This window comes from Suricata suricatta, chromosome 4 (genome assembly GCF_006229205.1).
Source record: "Suricata suricatta isolate VVHF042 chromosome 4, meerkat_22Aug2017_6uvM2_HiC, whole genome shotgun sequence".
Classification (NCBI taxonomy): Eukaryota; Metazoa; Chordata; class Mammalia; order Carnivora; family Herpestidae; genus Suricata; species Suricata suricatta.
This window is the reverse complement of record NC_043703.1, coordinates 100519918-100536442: the sequence shown is the minus strand read 5'-3', so window position 1 is coordinate 100536442 and position 16525 is coordinate 100519918. Positions and strand designations below refer to the sequence as shown.

Genomic DNA, 16525 nt, shown 5'->3' with positions numbered 1-16525 from the left:
ATTTAAGGGGCTCCTGGGAGGTTCAGTCAGTTAAGTGGCCAACTCTTGATTTCAGCTCAGGTTATGCTCTCATAATTTGTGAGTTCGAGCCCTACACTGGGCTCTGCACTGACAGAGTTGAGCCTGCTTGGGATTCTGTCTCCCTGTCTCTCTGCCCCTTGCCCCCTTCAAAAATAAACAAACATTTAATAGCTAACTAAATAATCAAAATTTTATTTTACTATAAGAATATCACCCCTCCCCCCGTTGCTCACAATCCATAGAGAGATAAATTATGTTTAGTGAATTCAAGAGCCCTTTGGCACACTGTGGAATTCTTTGTGGGTTGTACATAACCTGACCTTAAGAACATGGGCCTATGCTTATTTGATCCCCACAGTGGCTCGCTGACCATAGGCCAAGAGCAAACTTGCTAAGTTTGGCTTTGTCTGACTCCTTACTATTAATAAACATTATATAACAGTGTAGCACAGTTTTTTTTTTCTTTGACATCTAAGTTTTTATGGCATTATAGTTATCTGCACTCACAGAGAAGTAGCTTTTTAGATAATCCAAAAGCTGTTTCCCTTTGTCTTTAGGGTTCTTTGGGAAATTTTTGCTTTAATGATAGCCAGGTTAAGTTACAATTTTTAATACATTTCCCAAAGAGAGATTTTGTGTTTTTTAATGTTTATTTTTGAGAGTGAGAGAGACATAGAGTGAGCAAGGGAGGGGCAGAGAGAGGGAGACACAGAATCCCAAGTAGGCTCCCAAGTAGCTTTGCTGACATCTCAGAGCCTGGCCTGACGCGGGGCTCAAACTCCCAAACTGCGGGAATATGACCTGAACTGAAGTCAGACACTCAACCAACTGAGCCACCCAGGCGCCCCTCAGAGAGAGATTTCTTAAAAAGCAGAGCTGTAGGACTTCTATGTGACGTTTTTCATAGTTTTAATTTCTTAATGTTTTTTGAGTTAGTGGTTTTTCTGCAGATAAATACATTTTTACATTACTGAAGTATCTGTTATTGTAGTGAGTGTGTGTTAAGATTAGCTCTGTTTATATCCTGCATTGAACAAAGTTTGAAAGCCCTCAAGATGGTTTTTAAGAGTCCTTGTTTTAGGTTAGAAGTCTGCGATTCTGGGCTTAAGAACGGAAAAGTCTTGTCTAGCCAGGCTGATTGGGACACAAGGGAGATAGATTGGCATGAGAAGATTTTACAATAAATAGAAATCGATATAGGTATGATTGTAATTTACAACTTTGATGGATTTAAAATGTAGCTTACAAAGTTCATTTTTCTTTGACACTACATTTTGGTTGTACATTAGAGAACTTTTTATAGGTGGAGCAAATATAAATGTGCCAAATCCAAATGGATAAAATAATGTTCTAATTTCAGATTTCTTCTTTTTTAATTTTTAGTTGTTGACCTCCTCTACTGGAGAGACATTAAGAAGACTGGAGTAGTGTTTGGTGCCAGCTTATTCCTGCTGCTTTCATTGACAGTATTCAGCATTGTGAGTGTAACGGCCTACATTGTCTTGGCCCTGCTCTCTGTGACTATCAGCTTTAGGATATATAAGGGTGTGATCCAAGCTATCCAGAAATCAGATGAAGGCCACCCATTCAGGTGAGATGTCTGGAAAACAAGGCATACGTTTGCAATGCTGTGAACAGGATTCTTTTTGAGACTTCTATTATCTGTAGAGTTACAGGCATGCGTTTTTAATGTTTAAAGACAATTGCAGAGTTTTGCTCAAAACCTATTCCAAAAGCACCTGCTTTTGAGATTTCTTGAGATTAAAGGTCATTTCATGGGCTCATTATGGAAAAAACTGGGTTTGTGTGTCATTCACTTAACTTAGCTATGTGTAAGTAATATATATTTATTAGAACTAGGTATTGGTTCCCTAATTTTACTTTGATGGAAACTATCTTTTTTAACATGGTAAGGATTGATGAAAGTTACATTTCATTGCATACTTTTCATGTTGATATTAGAAATACCTTTCTTTCCAATAGTAGGCGTATGTTTTTATATAATGCTGTCTTGTTGTGCCTGTGTTTTCTTATCATCCCTTCTCTATCTAGTTTCCTTTCTTGTTCCCTAAGGCATACTTTTGTATTACCCTTTGGTGAGGATATTTACAAGTACACTCTAACATCATATATCTAACTGGTAATGGGACATACCTCCATTAGGGGCTTCTGCCCTCACTTCAGGCTCACCATGTTTTCCCCCCACTTAAAAAAAATGAGATAGTATTCCCATACTATGAAAATCAGTGGATTTTAGTATGTTCTCAGAATTGTACAACTATCGCCATCCAATTCCAGATATTTTCATCACATCAAAAAGGTATTTTGTACCCATTGGTAGTCATGTCTTTAAAGGACCCTTTTTTCCTAAGACTTGTCAGTTTCTATCAGTATACCACTATTCTCCTCATGTCAAGCTCCCAATTTTGATGTTATGTTTGTTTCCATCTCCCATAAAGAAGATAACTATGTTGTGTTATTTCCCACCTGCTTCCTCAGTGTAGACCGCAAGTCCATAAACTATAGCCATGGGCCAAATCCAGTTTGCTGCCTACTTTTGTAAATAAAGTTTTCTTAGGACATAGCCATATTCAGTCATTTAGCTGCTTTCATCATGCTCTAACAGCAGGGTTAAATACTTGTGACCGAGACCATATAGACTTCAAAGCCTGAAATACTTATGAAAAAGTTTGCCTGCCCTGGCCAGACTCTACTTGTTTACCACATTGGGTTCTGGCTACTCTGGGTTACTTCCACTTTTATGGATGTTGTCACATTAATTTTTTTGAATATAACTTTTATCATATTTTTACGCAATGGGCTTCTCTGTTCACTACAGGATGAAGTCCAAATATCTTTATCTTCTCTCTCATGTACCCCTTCCAGGATTTTATGGCCATTTATGCTGCCTTTTTAGCTTCTCAGATGATTTCATCTATTATGTTTTTTGATTCTTTGATTTCAAGATGTAACTTTTTGAAGAAGGCTTCCCTAATAGTAGGTCCAAATGATCTGAGAATTGATTTCCTATCACACTAAGTATAGCTTTGAAATGTTCTCTAATTGTTTTGTATATGGACATAATTTTTTTCCTCATGGATTCTGAATATTTAAAAAACTATTTGGTAAAGCAAGTATCTATGTGGGCATGAATGAGTATGTAACTACCTAGAACATTATCTAGTTGATATTAATGGGTAAATGTAGACTGATTTTTCCCACTTTACAAGAAGAGATCGCCATTATTTTGCTTATTGTAAAGATTGGTTATTTGTTTCTCTCTAGCTCTCTTCATATTGATTAAGTAATGATGCTACATAGTTTTGGGGAGAGACCAACATTTATGGTTCTTCTGTCCCTAGCCGTTTATGTACAGACCGAATTTTCCTAACAGCTCAGTGAGACAGATGGTATTATTCATTTCACAGAGAGGGAAACATACTTGAAGTTCAGTAACTTGAAATTGCAGCTTCAAAATGGCAGAGCCCTATCATGCCAAAAGTCATAGAGGAATATGATTTTTAATTAGTTATACTGAAAAATATAAAAAACATTATCAAGCCACAACTTCTAAATTATCTACAATAAAAACTTCAGACATTGTTTGATTTTAAAGAAGACTTTTGGAAGGCAGCTATGCTCACCACTATACCACCAACGCTGCTCAGCTAAAGAAGACTTTAGGGACAAGACCTAGTGATTTCCTGATTCTTTATTTTCTTAGAAATCCTTTATTTTTCATTCAGAGGCCTTTTCTATAGTCATTATAAGTTCAGCCAGCATGCCAGTTTAATCCTGTTGGACAGTCCCCAAGTCCTCCCAGTCACGCTGCTAGCAGTGGCTCCCTTCAGTTTGTACCTAATACCTGTGGTCCCTGGACAGGATGCTGGCAGTGCTGGCGTGGCATTCACTGCCACATCCGTGCCAGTTCAGTGAATGTAAGTACCCATGGGACTTCATGGTGGACAGCCCCACATTTGTGCCTGTGCTTGTCTGCCAGGCGTCTTGTTTTCAGCAAGGACAAGAGCAGTGGTACAAAGGAGCAGAATACCAACTTCGTCACATCTGCTTCTGTTTTGTGTTTCTCAAAGCTACACAAATAATTTATGGCCGATTTAAGGGTGGATGTGAATCTTTTGATAATTTTTAACTTGATAATAACAACTTGATACTTGTGGTTAATCATCAATAACCGTTGTCTGAGTGCTATGCCATTATAATAAAGATATATTTCTGGTTCCTAATAGTTTGTACTTTAGTAGGGAAAATACACAAGTATGCACATGTCCAGGGCTGGATATGGCCGATACTATAATACTACTACAAAAGAGCACATTAGAATTGTAGTATCATAGAGAAGAAAGAACCATGGAGGTCTCATGTATGGTTGGGATTTGAGACTGGCTAACTGACTGGATATGCTATTAGTAGAAGTGAGAGGAGAGCAGTGTGGATTAGGAAAACAGTATATGAACAAAGGCAGTGAAATTTAAAAAATGTGTGATGAACGGCTCATATTTGGCTGCATCATAGTGGGTAGTGAGAAATCAGGTTGGAAAGGCTGAGGAGGGCTCTGGTTGGAAAGTTGGAACCATAGAACCACAAAATGTTTGAGCCTAAAGGGATTTAAGAAGGTCTTTTCTTTAATTTTCAAGTGGGACTCATGACCCTGAGAAGTCAAATAACTTTGCAAGGTTACCTTATCTAGATAGTAACAGGTGTCCTAACTCCTACTGAGGTCAAGCTAAATAGCACTATGTAGGATAGCTCAAATAAAACTGATGTGGCATTGGCTGAAAGGAATGGATTAGGATGCAGACAGATTAGAGACTGGTTTGGAGACAGACAGAATATCCCAGTTGTAAATAAATGATCTCTTAAACTAGAGTGCTAGCATCATGAGTAAAAATGAAGAGACATAGTTGGGACATCCTACAAAAACTATAGGATAAGGAGTTATTGGAGGACTGTTGTTTCCAGTATGAGTAGCTCGTGTCCATAGACATGAGGGAGTGATGAGGGGAGACTGGGTTATAAGTAGCTATTTCTGACAGAAAAGAATGCCTAGGATTTCTGAATTGGTTCTACTCTGCCAAGATAAAATGGCTTCTTTGAAACAATAAGTAATGAAACAGTTCCTTGCATTCTGCAAATGACTTCTTTATTACCATTCTCTTCTTAAATATAACAATTCCAGCTATCTTAGTATAGATGAGAGCATCTAGAAGGTCAGCAACTATTGTGTTTTACTAGCATTAGCACTATACTTTTGGCAACCATTTCACAGTCTGGGCCTTGACGTATTGGGCAGTTTCCCCTGAAAGTTATGCTGAGAGCATAGTATTTGGGAACAGATAAGATCTTTGTTAGGAAAACCTAGTGATACAGCACAATGTCAACTTGAAGGAAAAAACCAAGTCCCTAGTAATAATTGCCATTTATTGAGTGCTTCTTTGTGCCTGCTTGTGTTAAGTGCTTTACTTAGTGACTTCTCATGATAGTAACTTGCCATAGTGACACAGACAAGTAAGTAGCAGAGCTTAAGATTCAAGCCCGGGGGCGCCTGGGTGGCTCAGTTAGTTAAGTGTCCGACTTCAGCTCAGGTCATGATCTCGCAGTTCATGAGTTTGAGCCCCATATAGGGCTCTGCGGCCCAGAGCCTGGAGTCTGCTTCCAATTCTGTGTCTCCTTCTCTGTCTGCCCTTCTCCCATTCATGCTGTCTCAAAAATTAACATTAAAAAAAAAGAGAGAGAGAAAAGATTCAAGCCCAGATCAGTCTGACTTCAAAGCAAATGCTTTTTTATGTGCACATCAGCTGACAGTGCACATGTCAATGAAATATCCATTGCTTGGTGAATTTTTACATAGTGCTTAATTTGGAAACGGTGGTTTTTATAGTAAAATACTTTGTTAATGTCTTCTCTTACAGATATGTAATTGCTGATTGACAGATATCCAGGGAAAATCACTCTGATCTGTGACAGGATGTGTTTTATTTTCCAGGGCATATTTGGAATCTGAAGTCGCTATCTCTGAGGAGTTGGTTCAGAAATACAGTAATTCTGCTCTTAGTCATGTGAACTGCACGATAAAAGAACTGAGGCGCCTCTTTTTAGTTGATGATTTAGTTGATTCTCTGAAGGTAGGTTTATTTGCTTTTCATTTTTGACATACTTAGAATTCAGTATCAAAAGAGTGGAATGTGAAATTCGACCTCCCCATATTAAAGTAAATTCCAAAGATGTAGTGAGACCAAATGGCAAAGATGTACTGTAAGCTTGTGTCAGAAATCAGAATCCAGTCAACTATTTGGGATGGAGGAAAGTATTATCCCTTTTTAAAGGGAAATAAGCCAGAAATTCATACTTTTGGAGATGATAAAGATGAGAAGTGAGAAAATTATACACTTACGAAGAGCACTGAGTAATGTATAGAATTGTTAAAACACTGTACTGTGCCCCTGAAACTAGTACAACAGTGTGCTAACTATACTGGAATTAAAATAAAAAACTAAATCTAAAAAATGCAACAAAAAAAAGTGAGGGGCACCTGGGTGGCTCAGTCAGTTAAGCATCCGACTTCGGCTCAGGTCATTATCATGATCTCGCGGTTCGTGAGTTCAGGCCCGCGTCGTGCTCTGTGCTGACAGCTCAGAGCCTGGAGCCTGCTTTGGATTCTGTGTCTCCCCCTCTCTCTGTCCCTCCCATGTTCATGCTCTGTCTCTCTCTGTCTCTCAATAATAATAATAATAAATAAACGTTAAAAAAGGAAAAAGAAAAAGTGAGAACATTAAAGGGAATTTTCACTGTAGGAATGAAGATTAAATAGATTTGATACTAGAATGTGATTTAACCTCTGCCTTTCTTTTATAGTCTAGCACTTAATTTCTTAGCTTATGTGTTATTCATATCTTGGACTCTTTCCTGAAATGTTTATTCTGGAAAAGTTCTGATAGTTGGACACCTCAACTGATCTTCAGTTAGTAATTATTGGAAGTCTTTCTTAAGCTTTTCAGTATTGCTAGAGCACCTGTTAGAGTCTCACCTTGCAAATAAGCTTTTCCAGGGTTCATTGACTCAAACAAGCCCTAAATCAGCTTATAATGTGAGCTCCAAGCACTGGGACCTTAGTTCTTTACATAGAACTTTACCATTTGTGTTTTGTATTATTGTCTGTGATCATGCTTAAGATAGACTCCTTTCCAGTCTAAGCCTTGGTAGAAATGTACTGGTGTAATACTTACAGTTTTTCTTTGGCAAGAGATATGTACTAGTTAGCAATTTATCATGCAGACCAAGGATATCATAGCAATACCATGATTGGGCCTTTTGACTCAATGAAGCGATTTCTGAACTGGTTAGAATAGGTTTAAATGCTCAATGCTTTTAACAAACATCATAAGCCAGTAAATGGGTATTATTTTCAGCTGTGTCCTTCAGATTAGGCATGGGAATCTCAGTTACTTACTAATAGCATTAATGGAAAAGTCATTTAGTTCCCTTTTATTAGTATCTTTTTTGTAGATATAGGGTGCTTGCATCTAGTGACATTCTGTAGTAGTGCTTTGAAATTATCTGATGCTGGTCTGTAAATAAAACTATTAGGGCTGTGTTATTTGGGATGTTTGATTAATTACTTTCAATTATTTATTTATTTTTTTATTTATTTTTGAGAGACAGCACGAGCAGGAGAGGGTCAGAGAGAGAGGGAGACAGAATCCAAAGAAGGCTCCAGGCTCTAGCTAGTTGTCAGCACAGAGCCTGACACAGGGCTCGAACCCACGAACTGGGAGATCATAATCTGAGCTGAAGTCGGCCACTTAACCGACTGAGCCTCTCAGGCGCCCCTGATTAATTACTTTCAAAGGGAACAGATAACAAAATCGTTTGGAGTAAGTGGAATAGAACCTTGTACATATGGGTGCCACAAAAAGCCAGTTCCTATTCATTGAAGTGGTGTTTGCTATATTTATAGCTTGACAGCCAGGGTAGAATGTGTGGAGAACCATTGAGGAGAAAGGTCCTGGTGCGGTTTAAGAGGACGTGGTTGGGGGTGGGAATTGGTTGAGAAGACACACCGTAAGTAGTGATAAAGCTGCAAACAGCAAAGGGCCATCTCTGAAGTTAGCAGTCAAAAATTGCTGGTGGGAAGTGACATCAAAAAGTTCATGAAGCTTGGTAATTGAAGCTTGATAGAGGAGAGTCAGTGTTTTTGTAGACTTAATAAAAATTGCAACAGATAGAAACCAAAAGTCATCCTTCATGTTTGCACACGAAGGCAGCTCTTTGTGTCTATAATTGTTATTCTTGAGAGAAGAGATGTTCTTAAAGAAGTCTGTTTAAAAATAAAACATCGATCTGGGAATGATTTGTTATGTTCTGGTTTTTACAAATTTTAATTTAAAATTTCCACATGTCTTCAGTCAAAAGAAAACTGTTCTTATGAATTGTATTGTCCTCTATATACATTCCGTTTTTTTTTTAAATGTTTATTTATCTTGAGAGAGAAAGTGCGAGCAGGGAAGGGGCAGAGAGAGAGACAGACATGGAATCTGAAGCAGGCTCCAGGCTCCGAGCTGTCAGCACAGAGCCGGATGTGGGGCTCAAACTCAGGAACTGTGAGATCATGACCCAAGACGAAGTTGACACTTAACTGACTGAGCCACCCAGGCGCCCCCTCCATATACATTCCTAAGTGTAGGCAGTTACGTGTGGAAATACTTGGCAAAGGCTAGAGCAGCATGAAAATGTTAGAGGAGGCCTGATGAAATACTCTAAACACCTTTTACATCACAGATACTTGAAAATACGATGAGGAAATTTTATGAATAAGTTACTTCTATAAGATAAAGAATTTCATTTTGCTGTTAAAGCTCAGTTTTTAATTTCCTTTGCTAATAACCTTAAGTGGTTGTTTTTGTTTTTTTTAAGCAGGTATGTTATTCATGATGGAGCTAGCGTAAGCGAGAGAAACTTGATAAATTTTTGCTTTTGGTGACTTTTATATGTATGACTTTTTTTTCATTTCCTATCCATAGGGTAACCCAAAAACCAATAAACTTTTTCTTTTTACCTTTTGACCCCCTTTAATTAAACCCTGAATGTCACTGTATTCTTAGTAGTACAGATTGCATCTTGTTTGTTTCCCCTGAATAAGGGTCCTATAGAAACACAGGATACTTGGTTTAAATGTCTCTTGTTGAAAAAAGCTGACAAAAATCTTAACACTCTTGGCTCTTTATAAAAAATATTTAATAGTATTCCTTTTCTATAGATAGTTCCTTCGGCATTTCCCACTCTTGGTCCCCACAGTTTGTGTGTATATATAGACCGTTTTCTTTTCTGTAAGAAAATGATTTTCCTTGTATTACTCCTAGCCTTTTAGCTGCAACAGCCAGTAGAGAGCCCCATTCTCTCTCTCTAAAGCAAGCAATTTTCATTCTTTTTTTTTTTTTTTTTTAAACTTAACTCAGATAAAGGAGAAATCTGTTGGGCCTATTAGACTGATTCATTTTATTTCCTATGTTTAGATTTTCAGTGTTTCAAAAGTCTGCTAATAAGTAGCCTTGGTCTCTCCAGTTTCCAGATGAATTTGTTAAATAATATTGAATTTTTTAAAACTTATAAGTACCCGGGGGGCCTGGGTGGCCCAGTTGGTTAAGTGGCTGACTCCAGCTCAGATCATGATCGCACGGTTCTTGAGTTTGAGCCCCACGTTGGGTGTCAGCACATACCCCGCTTTGGATCCTGTCTCTCTCTCTCTCTCTCTCTCTCTCTCTCTCTCTCTCTCTCTGCTCCTTCTTGGCTTGAATGCACGCTTTCTCGCTCTCTCTCAAAAATAAACATAAAAAAAAGAAGAACTTAGAAGAACCAGCTTCTAATTGGAATTGCTTTGATTTTGTATCATTCATCATTAGGAAAATGGATACCACCCTAAATTCAAAAAAATGCGGTGGGAGTCTCATTGATAAGTTCTTAAATGTAGAAAATACACATGGTCTAAAGCTCTGTGGCGTATTTAAAATAATAGCTTTCAAATGAAAATTTGAAAGAGTTTTTTTTTAATTTTTAAATGTTTTTTTATTTTTGAGAGACAGAGAGAGAGAGAGAGTGTGAGCAGGGGAGGGTCAGAGAGAGGGAGACACAGAATCTGAAGCAGGCTCCAGGCTCTGAACTGTCAGCACAGAGACTGATGCGGGGCTCGAACCCACAAACCGTGAGATCATGCCCTGAGCTGAAGCTGGACGCTCAACTGACTGAGCCACCCAGGCGCCCCCAGAAGAGGTTTTTCTATACAACTCACTGCCTTCATAAATTTGGTGCCCTCAAATTTATATAATCTACATTTCTAGATTCTGGGACACAATTACCATTACTTCTATTTGAAATTTTTTCCTTAGAAAATTTTAAAGCCACTATTCTTAGCATGTGAAACTTTTCTGTCTCCTTGCCTATTGCTCTCCCCCCCCCCCCCCCCCCCCAATGAGAGAGAGGAGCCTATTCTTTCAACAAAACAAACTCCCAAGTTTCATGAGGAATCGGGCCTGTTGGAAAAGACCTGATGTGAGGTGGTGGTTCTCTCTGGGCCTGGCTTAAGACTCCTTTTGTTGGTTGACTCGGACAGATACAAATACCTGTTTTTGCAGATTTCTTTTTAAATTCTCATGCAGTAGTTCCATTTGTTTTGCTCTTTGCAGTGAACTGCAAGCTTCTAAGTCCTAGAGAAGATCTCCAGTGGCTACCGATGGCACAACAATATATTTCCCAAAGGATTAATTTTAGCCAAATATTATAGCAGGATCACTGACAAAATATTTCTAAATCCATTCAGTAGAACTTATTTTAAACGTTGGTTTGAAACATTAGTTTTTCACCTCAGCCAAATGTTATGTCCAACCCTCAGGATTTGTTTTAAAGGTTATCTTCCTTAATGTGGGTTTGCTCCGTTGAGTGCCAGACATTAGGTGGGGGGAGGGGGATGAATGAAAGGGAAGCAAAGGAAGAATGTTCCCTAGTAAAATTGAGTAGCAAAAGCTGTGTATGTAGCCTTTTCTTAGAGAGTCTGGTGTACTTCCGTAGTCTGTGAGAAGTCAGAAAGAGCAAGGTAATTTTATTTTGCCCAGTGTATTTGTTGACTTTAAGTAACATCCATGACTACCAGAAAAGACGTATAAGGTAGTTGAACATATTTAGACCACGTAGTTAAGGGTTAATTCTGTTTCTGTGATGGCTGTTATGTGGAAGGGATCTCTGAAGGGGTTTGTGCTAAAACAGTGTCTCAGTCTTGGCTGCACGACGACGGAACCACCAGGGGAGCTGCATGTACTGGAAACTAGCAAGCAGGGCGGGAGGCAGGTGCGGTGAGGAATGGGGAGCCCCTTCTTCTAAAACTGTGATTTAACATTTCTGGGGACACTGCCAGGAGAATCACTGTCTTTAGAAGTTTTGGCATTAAGTGATAACCCCCAGACTATTGTTCTTCGCCTACTCCTTCTTCCCCCTCCCCACCTTGCCTGTCCTAAAAGAGGGTATATGATCAGCCCTGCTGGGCTCAGCTTTCAAGTTTCACGACAGGTATCCTGCCTTTTGACACCTCAAATCTCAAGGGAAAAAAAATGTAATAATTTTATTTACCAGATACCAAGATCATGTGTTTTAGGCAAAGGTTCTTTTTGTAATTCAGTTTTGGGTGATAAAGACTAGATGCTATCTGACAGTAGTTCTGTGACCTTCAGTGAACATATATGATAAAATTGTAAGAAAATCTCTGGCTGTGGTTGCCTAAACATCAGAATACAGAATATAGTCTTAAGTCTGCAAGTGAACCAAAAAAGGTCTCCAGAAATAGCTGACCCAAGAGAACTTTAAAATCTAGTCCTTGGGCTCTATGTCGTTATTAACATACACATTTTGACAGTTCTGCTTTTTCTGGCTCACAGAGAAATTAGAAGGGAAATGGGCTAGGGAAAATGTAGGCAATCAAAGTGATTCAAAGTGATTCAAAATGAATGAGGCTGAAGATGTCAAAAAAAAAAGCAAATAATTTTGAGTTTAAAAATGCAGAAAAAGTTTGAAAATGTCAGAATTATCAGAGTGATTCTGAAATTCTGTTACACATCCTTCTTCCATTTTCCTTAAAAATAGTGCCCACCCATCCCCCATTTGTTGAGAGATCATCTAATAAATATCTGTAGAGCTTTTAAAAGAGGTATTTGATACACAGTGAAATTTAATCCCCCATTTCCCTGGACAAAAGGCCAAAAAGACATGGTCCTTGCCCTCTTTGAGTATTTATTAGACGTTCATTGTACTTCGATGCCTTTTCCTCTCATTACTGCCTGAAGAGAGATTATCTTTGATTTATATGTTAATATGCATTGGCTATGATGTCACAAAGTAATTGCCATGGAATAGCATAGAACTTCTAAGTTCAAAATGCAACTTGCCTGTTTGTTTGAGAGAGAGAGCGCGAGCGAGCACGTGGGGGAGGGACTGAGGAGGGGGAGAGAGAATCCCAAGCACACTCCACATTGCCAGTATGGAGCCTGAAACGGTTCGAACTCAGGAACTGTGAGATCATGACCTGAGCCAAAGCAAACGCCCAACCAGTTGAGCCCCTGCCTGTTTGTGTCTTTAAAGTATTTACGGAAAGTATTTACGGGCGCGTTCTCTGTGTCCTTATGACAGCATGCACATTTGTGGCAAATGTGCATTCATAATGGTCGCTCTCTAGGGGGTTTGACAGTATACCACAGCAGACAGATTCTGGAGTCAGAAAAACCTTAGGTCACTGTGACCTCTGGTCTGGCAACTTGCTTCATTGTTCTTTGTCTTGGTCGCGCTTCTATGGTGATGATAATAGCACTTAACTTTTGGCACAATCATGAGGTTAACTGACCTAATATATTTGTAGGAAAAAAAGTTAGTTGCTTTCATTATATAACAGTTCCAGTAATTGTGCAGTTGCTAGATGCATGTCCTCAACTACCATTACTTTCTCTTCTGATGGTGTATTCTCTGGAAAACCTTACTTAGCCTCTTTGTTTCGAGTCCCTGAAGTGTAAACCTTTCTCTAAACTTAGTTGCAATATTTAAAAATTCTGTGATACATAAAAATGAATGTCTGATTTCTCTTAAAATGGGAAATTTGGGCAACATTGGCCTGACATCCGTAGACGGCAACTTTCTGTCGAGCCAGGTTGTACCTGCGTCCCTGAGAGGGAGAGTGTGTGTGTGTCTGTCTGCCTCTGTCCAGGCTTCTTCGTGCCTTTCCGTCACTGCCTGGTTCCACAGACATCAAGTCCTCCCTCCTTCTGTTCTTTTCTTTGTCTTTGGGTAATGTGGCTTTCAGGAAGAGTGTCCCGCAAGAAGCAAGTCCAGTGACATTTGAGTCCCTTAGCCTCGGTGTGGAGCCCTGGGCTTCTCTCCTTGTGGAGCTGGGAGTGCCGCCTTGTGGGCGACTTTCTGACCAAATTAGGACTAATTTTAGCTTGTGTGTGAGAGTGTCTGAATTCTGTCACGACAAAGGTGTCTTTACTGCTAAAGCAGTTTCTTCTGAAACGTGGAAGGTTCGTGCTTTTCCCCTCATCACGTGGATAGTGATGAAAACTTGAAAATGTTCTGTAGCAAACTTGCTTTGGTGCAGAAGTTAAAATTAGCTTCTGCAATAGGAGTCTGTAAAACTCCCGAGAGGAAAAAGCCTGGCTAACAAGTCACTCTGCAGACCTTTCTTACCATGGCACTTGCTAAGTCTGGGGCAGCATTTAATTTTTGATTTTCAGTTGGCAGGTATTAAGAATGCTTGACATTTGGTCACTTGGACATTAAATTCAGTTGTAGGGGTAACCAGAGTATTGCTATTTGTAGAACTGAAGTTGATGGAGAAATCCAAATTGTGTTCCTAACCTGCAGTAACTGTGAGTTTCAACATCTTAATTACAGCGTGGTGCTCAGCTCCTAGTAGGCGATCAGATTTTGTGGAGTGAATGAATGTCTGGAGGAAGATCTGCTGTAGTTCCAAGGGTCTGCAAACTGCTGTCTGGCCCATGGCGGGTTTTGATATAGTCTGAGAGCTAAGAATGGTTTTTACATTTTTTAAGGGATAATACTAAAAAAAAAAAAATTCAGAGACAGCATTCAAAGGGTATGTGAAAGACTCCCTATGGCCCGAAAAAGCAAACGTGCTTATTATCTTACTGTCTTACATGAAAGGAAAGGTGTGCCGATCTGTCGTAACCCGCCGACCCCGACCGCTTCCACCCCAGGCTGGAGCGGCACTTGCGGGTGCCGTGGTGCGCTAGCTCGCCAGGTCTAGGCGCGCGGTCCCCAGCTTTGAGTGCACCTCAGTCACGGGTCCTTCTCCTGAGGGAGGGAGAGAAAAAGGGGGCAGGAGAGGGAGACGCAGAGAGTAAAGACATCACTCACGGTTTTCGATCAGGCAAAAGAGAGAGAGAGCTTTATTCAGAAAACTGTCTTTTATAAAGGTTTCAAGGCGGGAAAACAAAGCAGCTGACCAAGGTCAGTTACCAGGTAAACAGAGTCAAATGAATATCAAAAGAAACACCCAGATTTGCCTCAGCAATGCTGGGAAGGGGGGAGTTAGCACTGAATAATCCAAAATAGGGTTTTGATCTTTTGTGCACCTTGGTCATTTCACGTCTGGCCCAGCATGACAGACGCCAAAGTTATTTTGACCAGGAAATGGCAGTCTCCGGCCTCTAGATGCAAATCTTGTTTGCTGGTTCACTCTCTGGAGAGTGATAATCCTTGCCTGAGGCAGACAGAAAACTTGGCGCCCGACACCGATCCCTGCTCTAGGAGATGGGAGGGCTGGCCCCCACCTCCTCTCCTTTTTACTCACACTGTGTTGTATGTCCCTAACTAATCATGTAGATGGTGGCATCATATTGTGTTACCTCCTAACTAGGGCAGAGCTAATGCCAGACACATGAAGGCTTTTAATAGAAAGCAAAGGAATTAATAAAATAAACTCCAGGCTGACTTTGTGTTTCTAAGTCTTCCAAGAACTGCTCCTAACATGTCATTGAGTCTGTACTATACGTCACCAAATTTTAGAACAGGAAGAACCCTCTGCAATCCTCTTGTCCAGTCTTTCATGAACAGAGTATGAAGAGGAAATAAAGGACTTCTCAAAATGAAATCTTTTAGAAAAGCCTTTCCTGAACAGCTCTGATGATTTAAAAAAAAAAAAAAAAAAACCAAAACCCTAGATTCTAAGACTATGATTACTGAAGTAGGAGAGTTTAGTTGGTTCTCTGCAGTCCCCCACCCATAAAGGGGGCCGTGAAACCTGACCTTGAGCAAGGTGTTAAACCTGTCTATTCTTGAGTTACCTGCATCTGCTGTGGTAATAGCACCCACCTCATCACGTTAAGAGGAATAAATGAGTTAATATTTGTAAAGGGTTTTAAACTGTGCCTGGCACTAATATAATAAGAACTATATTGATATTTGTTAAAGAAATTAGTGACCAAAAAAATAATATTTTTATTAGCAGATAGACAAGTTTGAGGCATCCTTATCCCCAGGGCTCACCATGGCTATTAAAAAATGTATCTCTCGGCAGTCAATGCCTCGGTTCCTTTATAAAATGCTAGAGGTGGTGATTTGGGTACCTGAAACCCATTCTTGCTGACCCTAAGTACTCCTGCCTCACTGTTACTTATTCAGATGTCTGAGATTTTAATGTTTGAATTATTCAGCGTATGTGGATCTTGAAGTACTTGTTAGTGCTTTACAATCAGGTTTAATAGCAAATTCTCATCCCTTTTCGGGCTTCCCATGTCAAAGCGAAATGCATATTAGAGTTGAAGGAGGAAGGTATACCTTTGGCCTGTTTTCTGATCTCGGAGAAAATTGAATCAACTCCGTGGTAGTGTAGTCCAGACAAAATGAGTCAAATCTGTTTTAATTAGGATTCTGAAATTTTGAATTGAGTCTGGTGACTTCAAGATGAAATTTTTATATGTACCAAGTCTCCAATGATTATGCCTTTAGTAGGTTGGCATTTAGATGGCATGCTTTTATTTGAAAGCTTCAACTTTGTGAGAATTATGTTTCTAATAGGCTAATGTTATTTTCTTACAGTTTGCAGTGTTGATGTGGGTATTTACTTACGTTGGTGCCTTGTTCAATGGTCTGACACTACTGATTTTAGGTAAGTCTACAAAACTATTAGAATGAAAAACTGTACAATAAAAGATTGTGTGCAGAAGCTTCGAGACATTTTAAATGATTTTTTTTCTTACTATTTATTTTTGGGCGAGAGAGCATGAGTGGGGGAGGAGCAGAGAAGAGAGGGAGACAGAATCTGAAGCAGGCTCTAGGCTCTGAGTTGTCAGCACAGAACTCAGTGTGGGGCTCAAACTCACAAGCTGTGAGATCGTGATCTGAGCCACCCAGGTGCCCCAAGAGATAAAAAGCGGAGAAAATTCTTATGTTGTGGGGAAGATAGGATGTATATTTGAGGTTATGATCTCTTTAA

General features: G+C 39.5%; 1 protein-coding gene across 4 annotated transcripts in view; it reads left to right on the top strand.

Moving 5' to 3' along the window:
• The window catches only part of RTN4 (reticulon 4), a 72828-nt gene that overhangs the window by 54237 nt on the left and 2066 nt on the right, over positions 1-16525 (top strand). For all 4 annotated transcript variants that reach the window (XM_029937363.1, XM_029937366.1, XM_029937365.1 and 1 more), the window contains 3 exons: positions 1405-1612; positions 6026-6164; positions 16129-16198. In XM_029937363.1, the coding sequence (XP_029793223.1) occupies positions 1405-1612; positions 6026-6164; positions 16129-16198 (417 nt within the window). The remainder of the gene's footprint in view (positions 1-1404; positions 1613-6025; positions 6165-16128; positions 16199-16525) is intronic.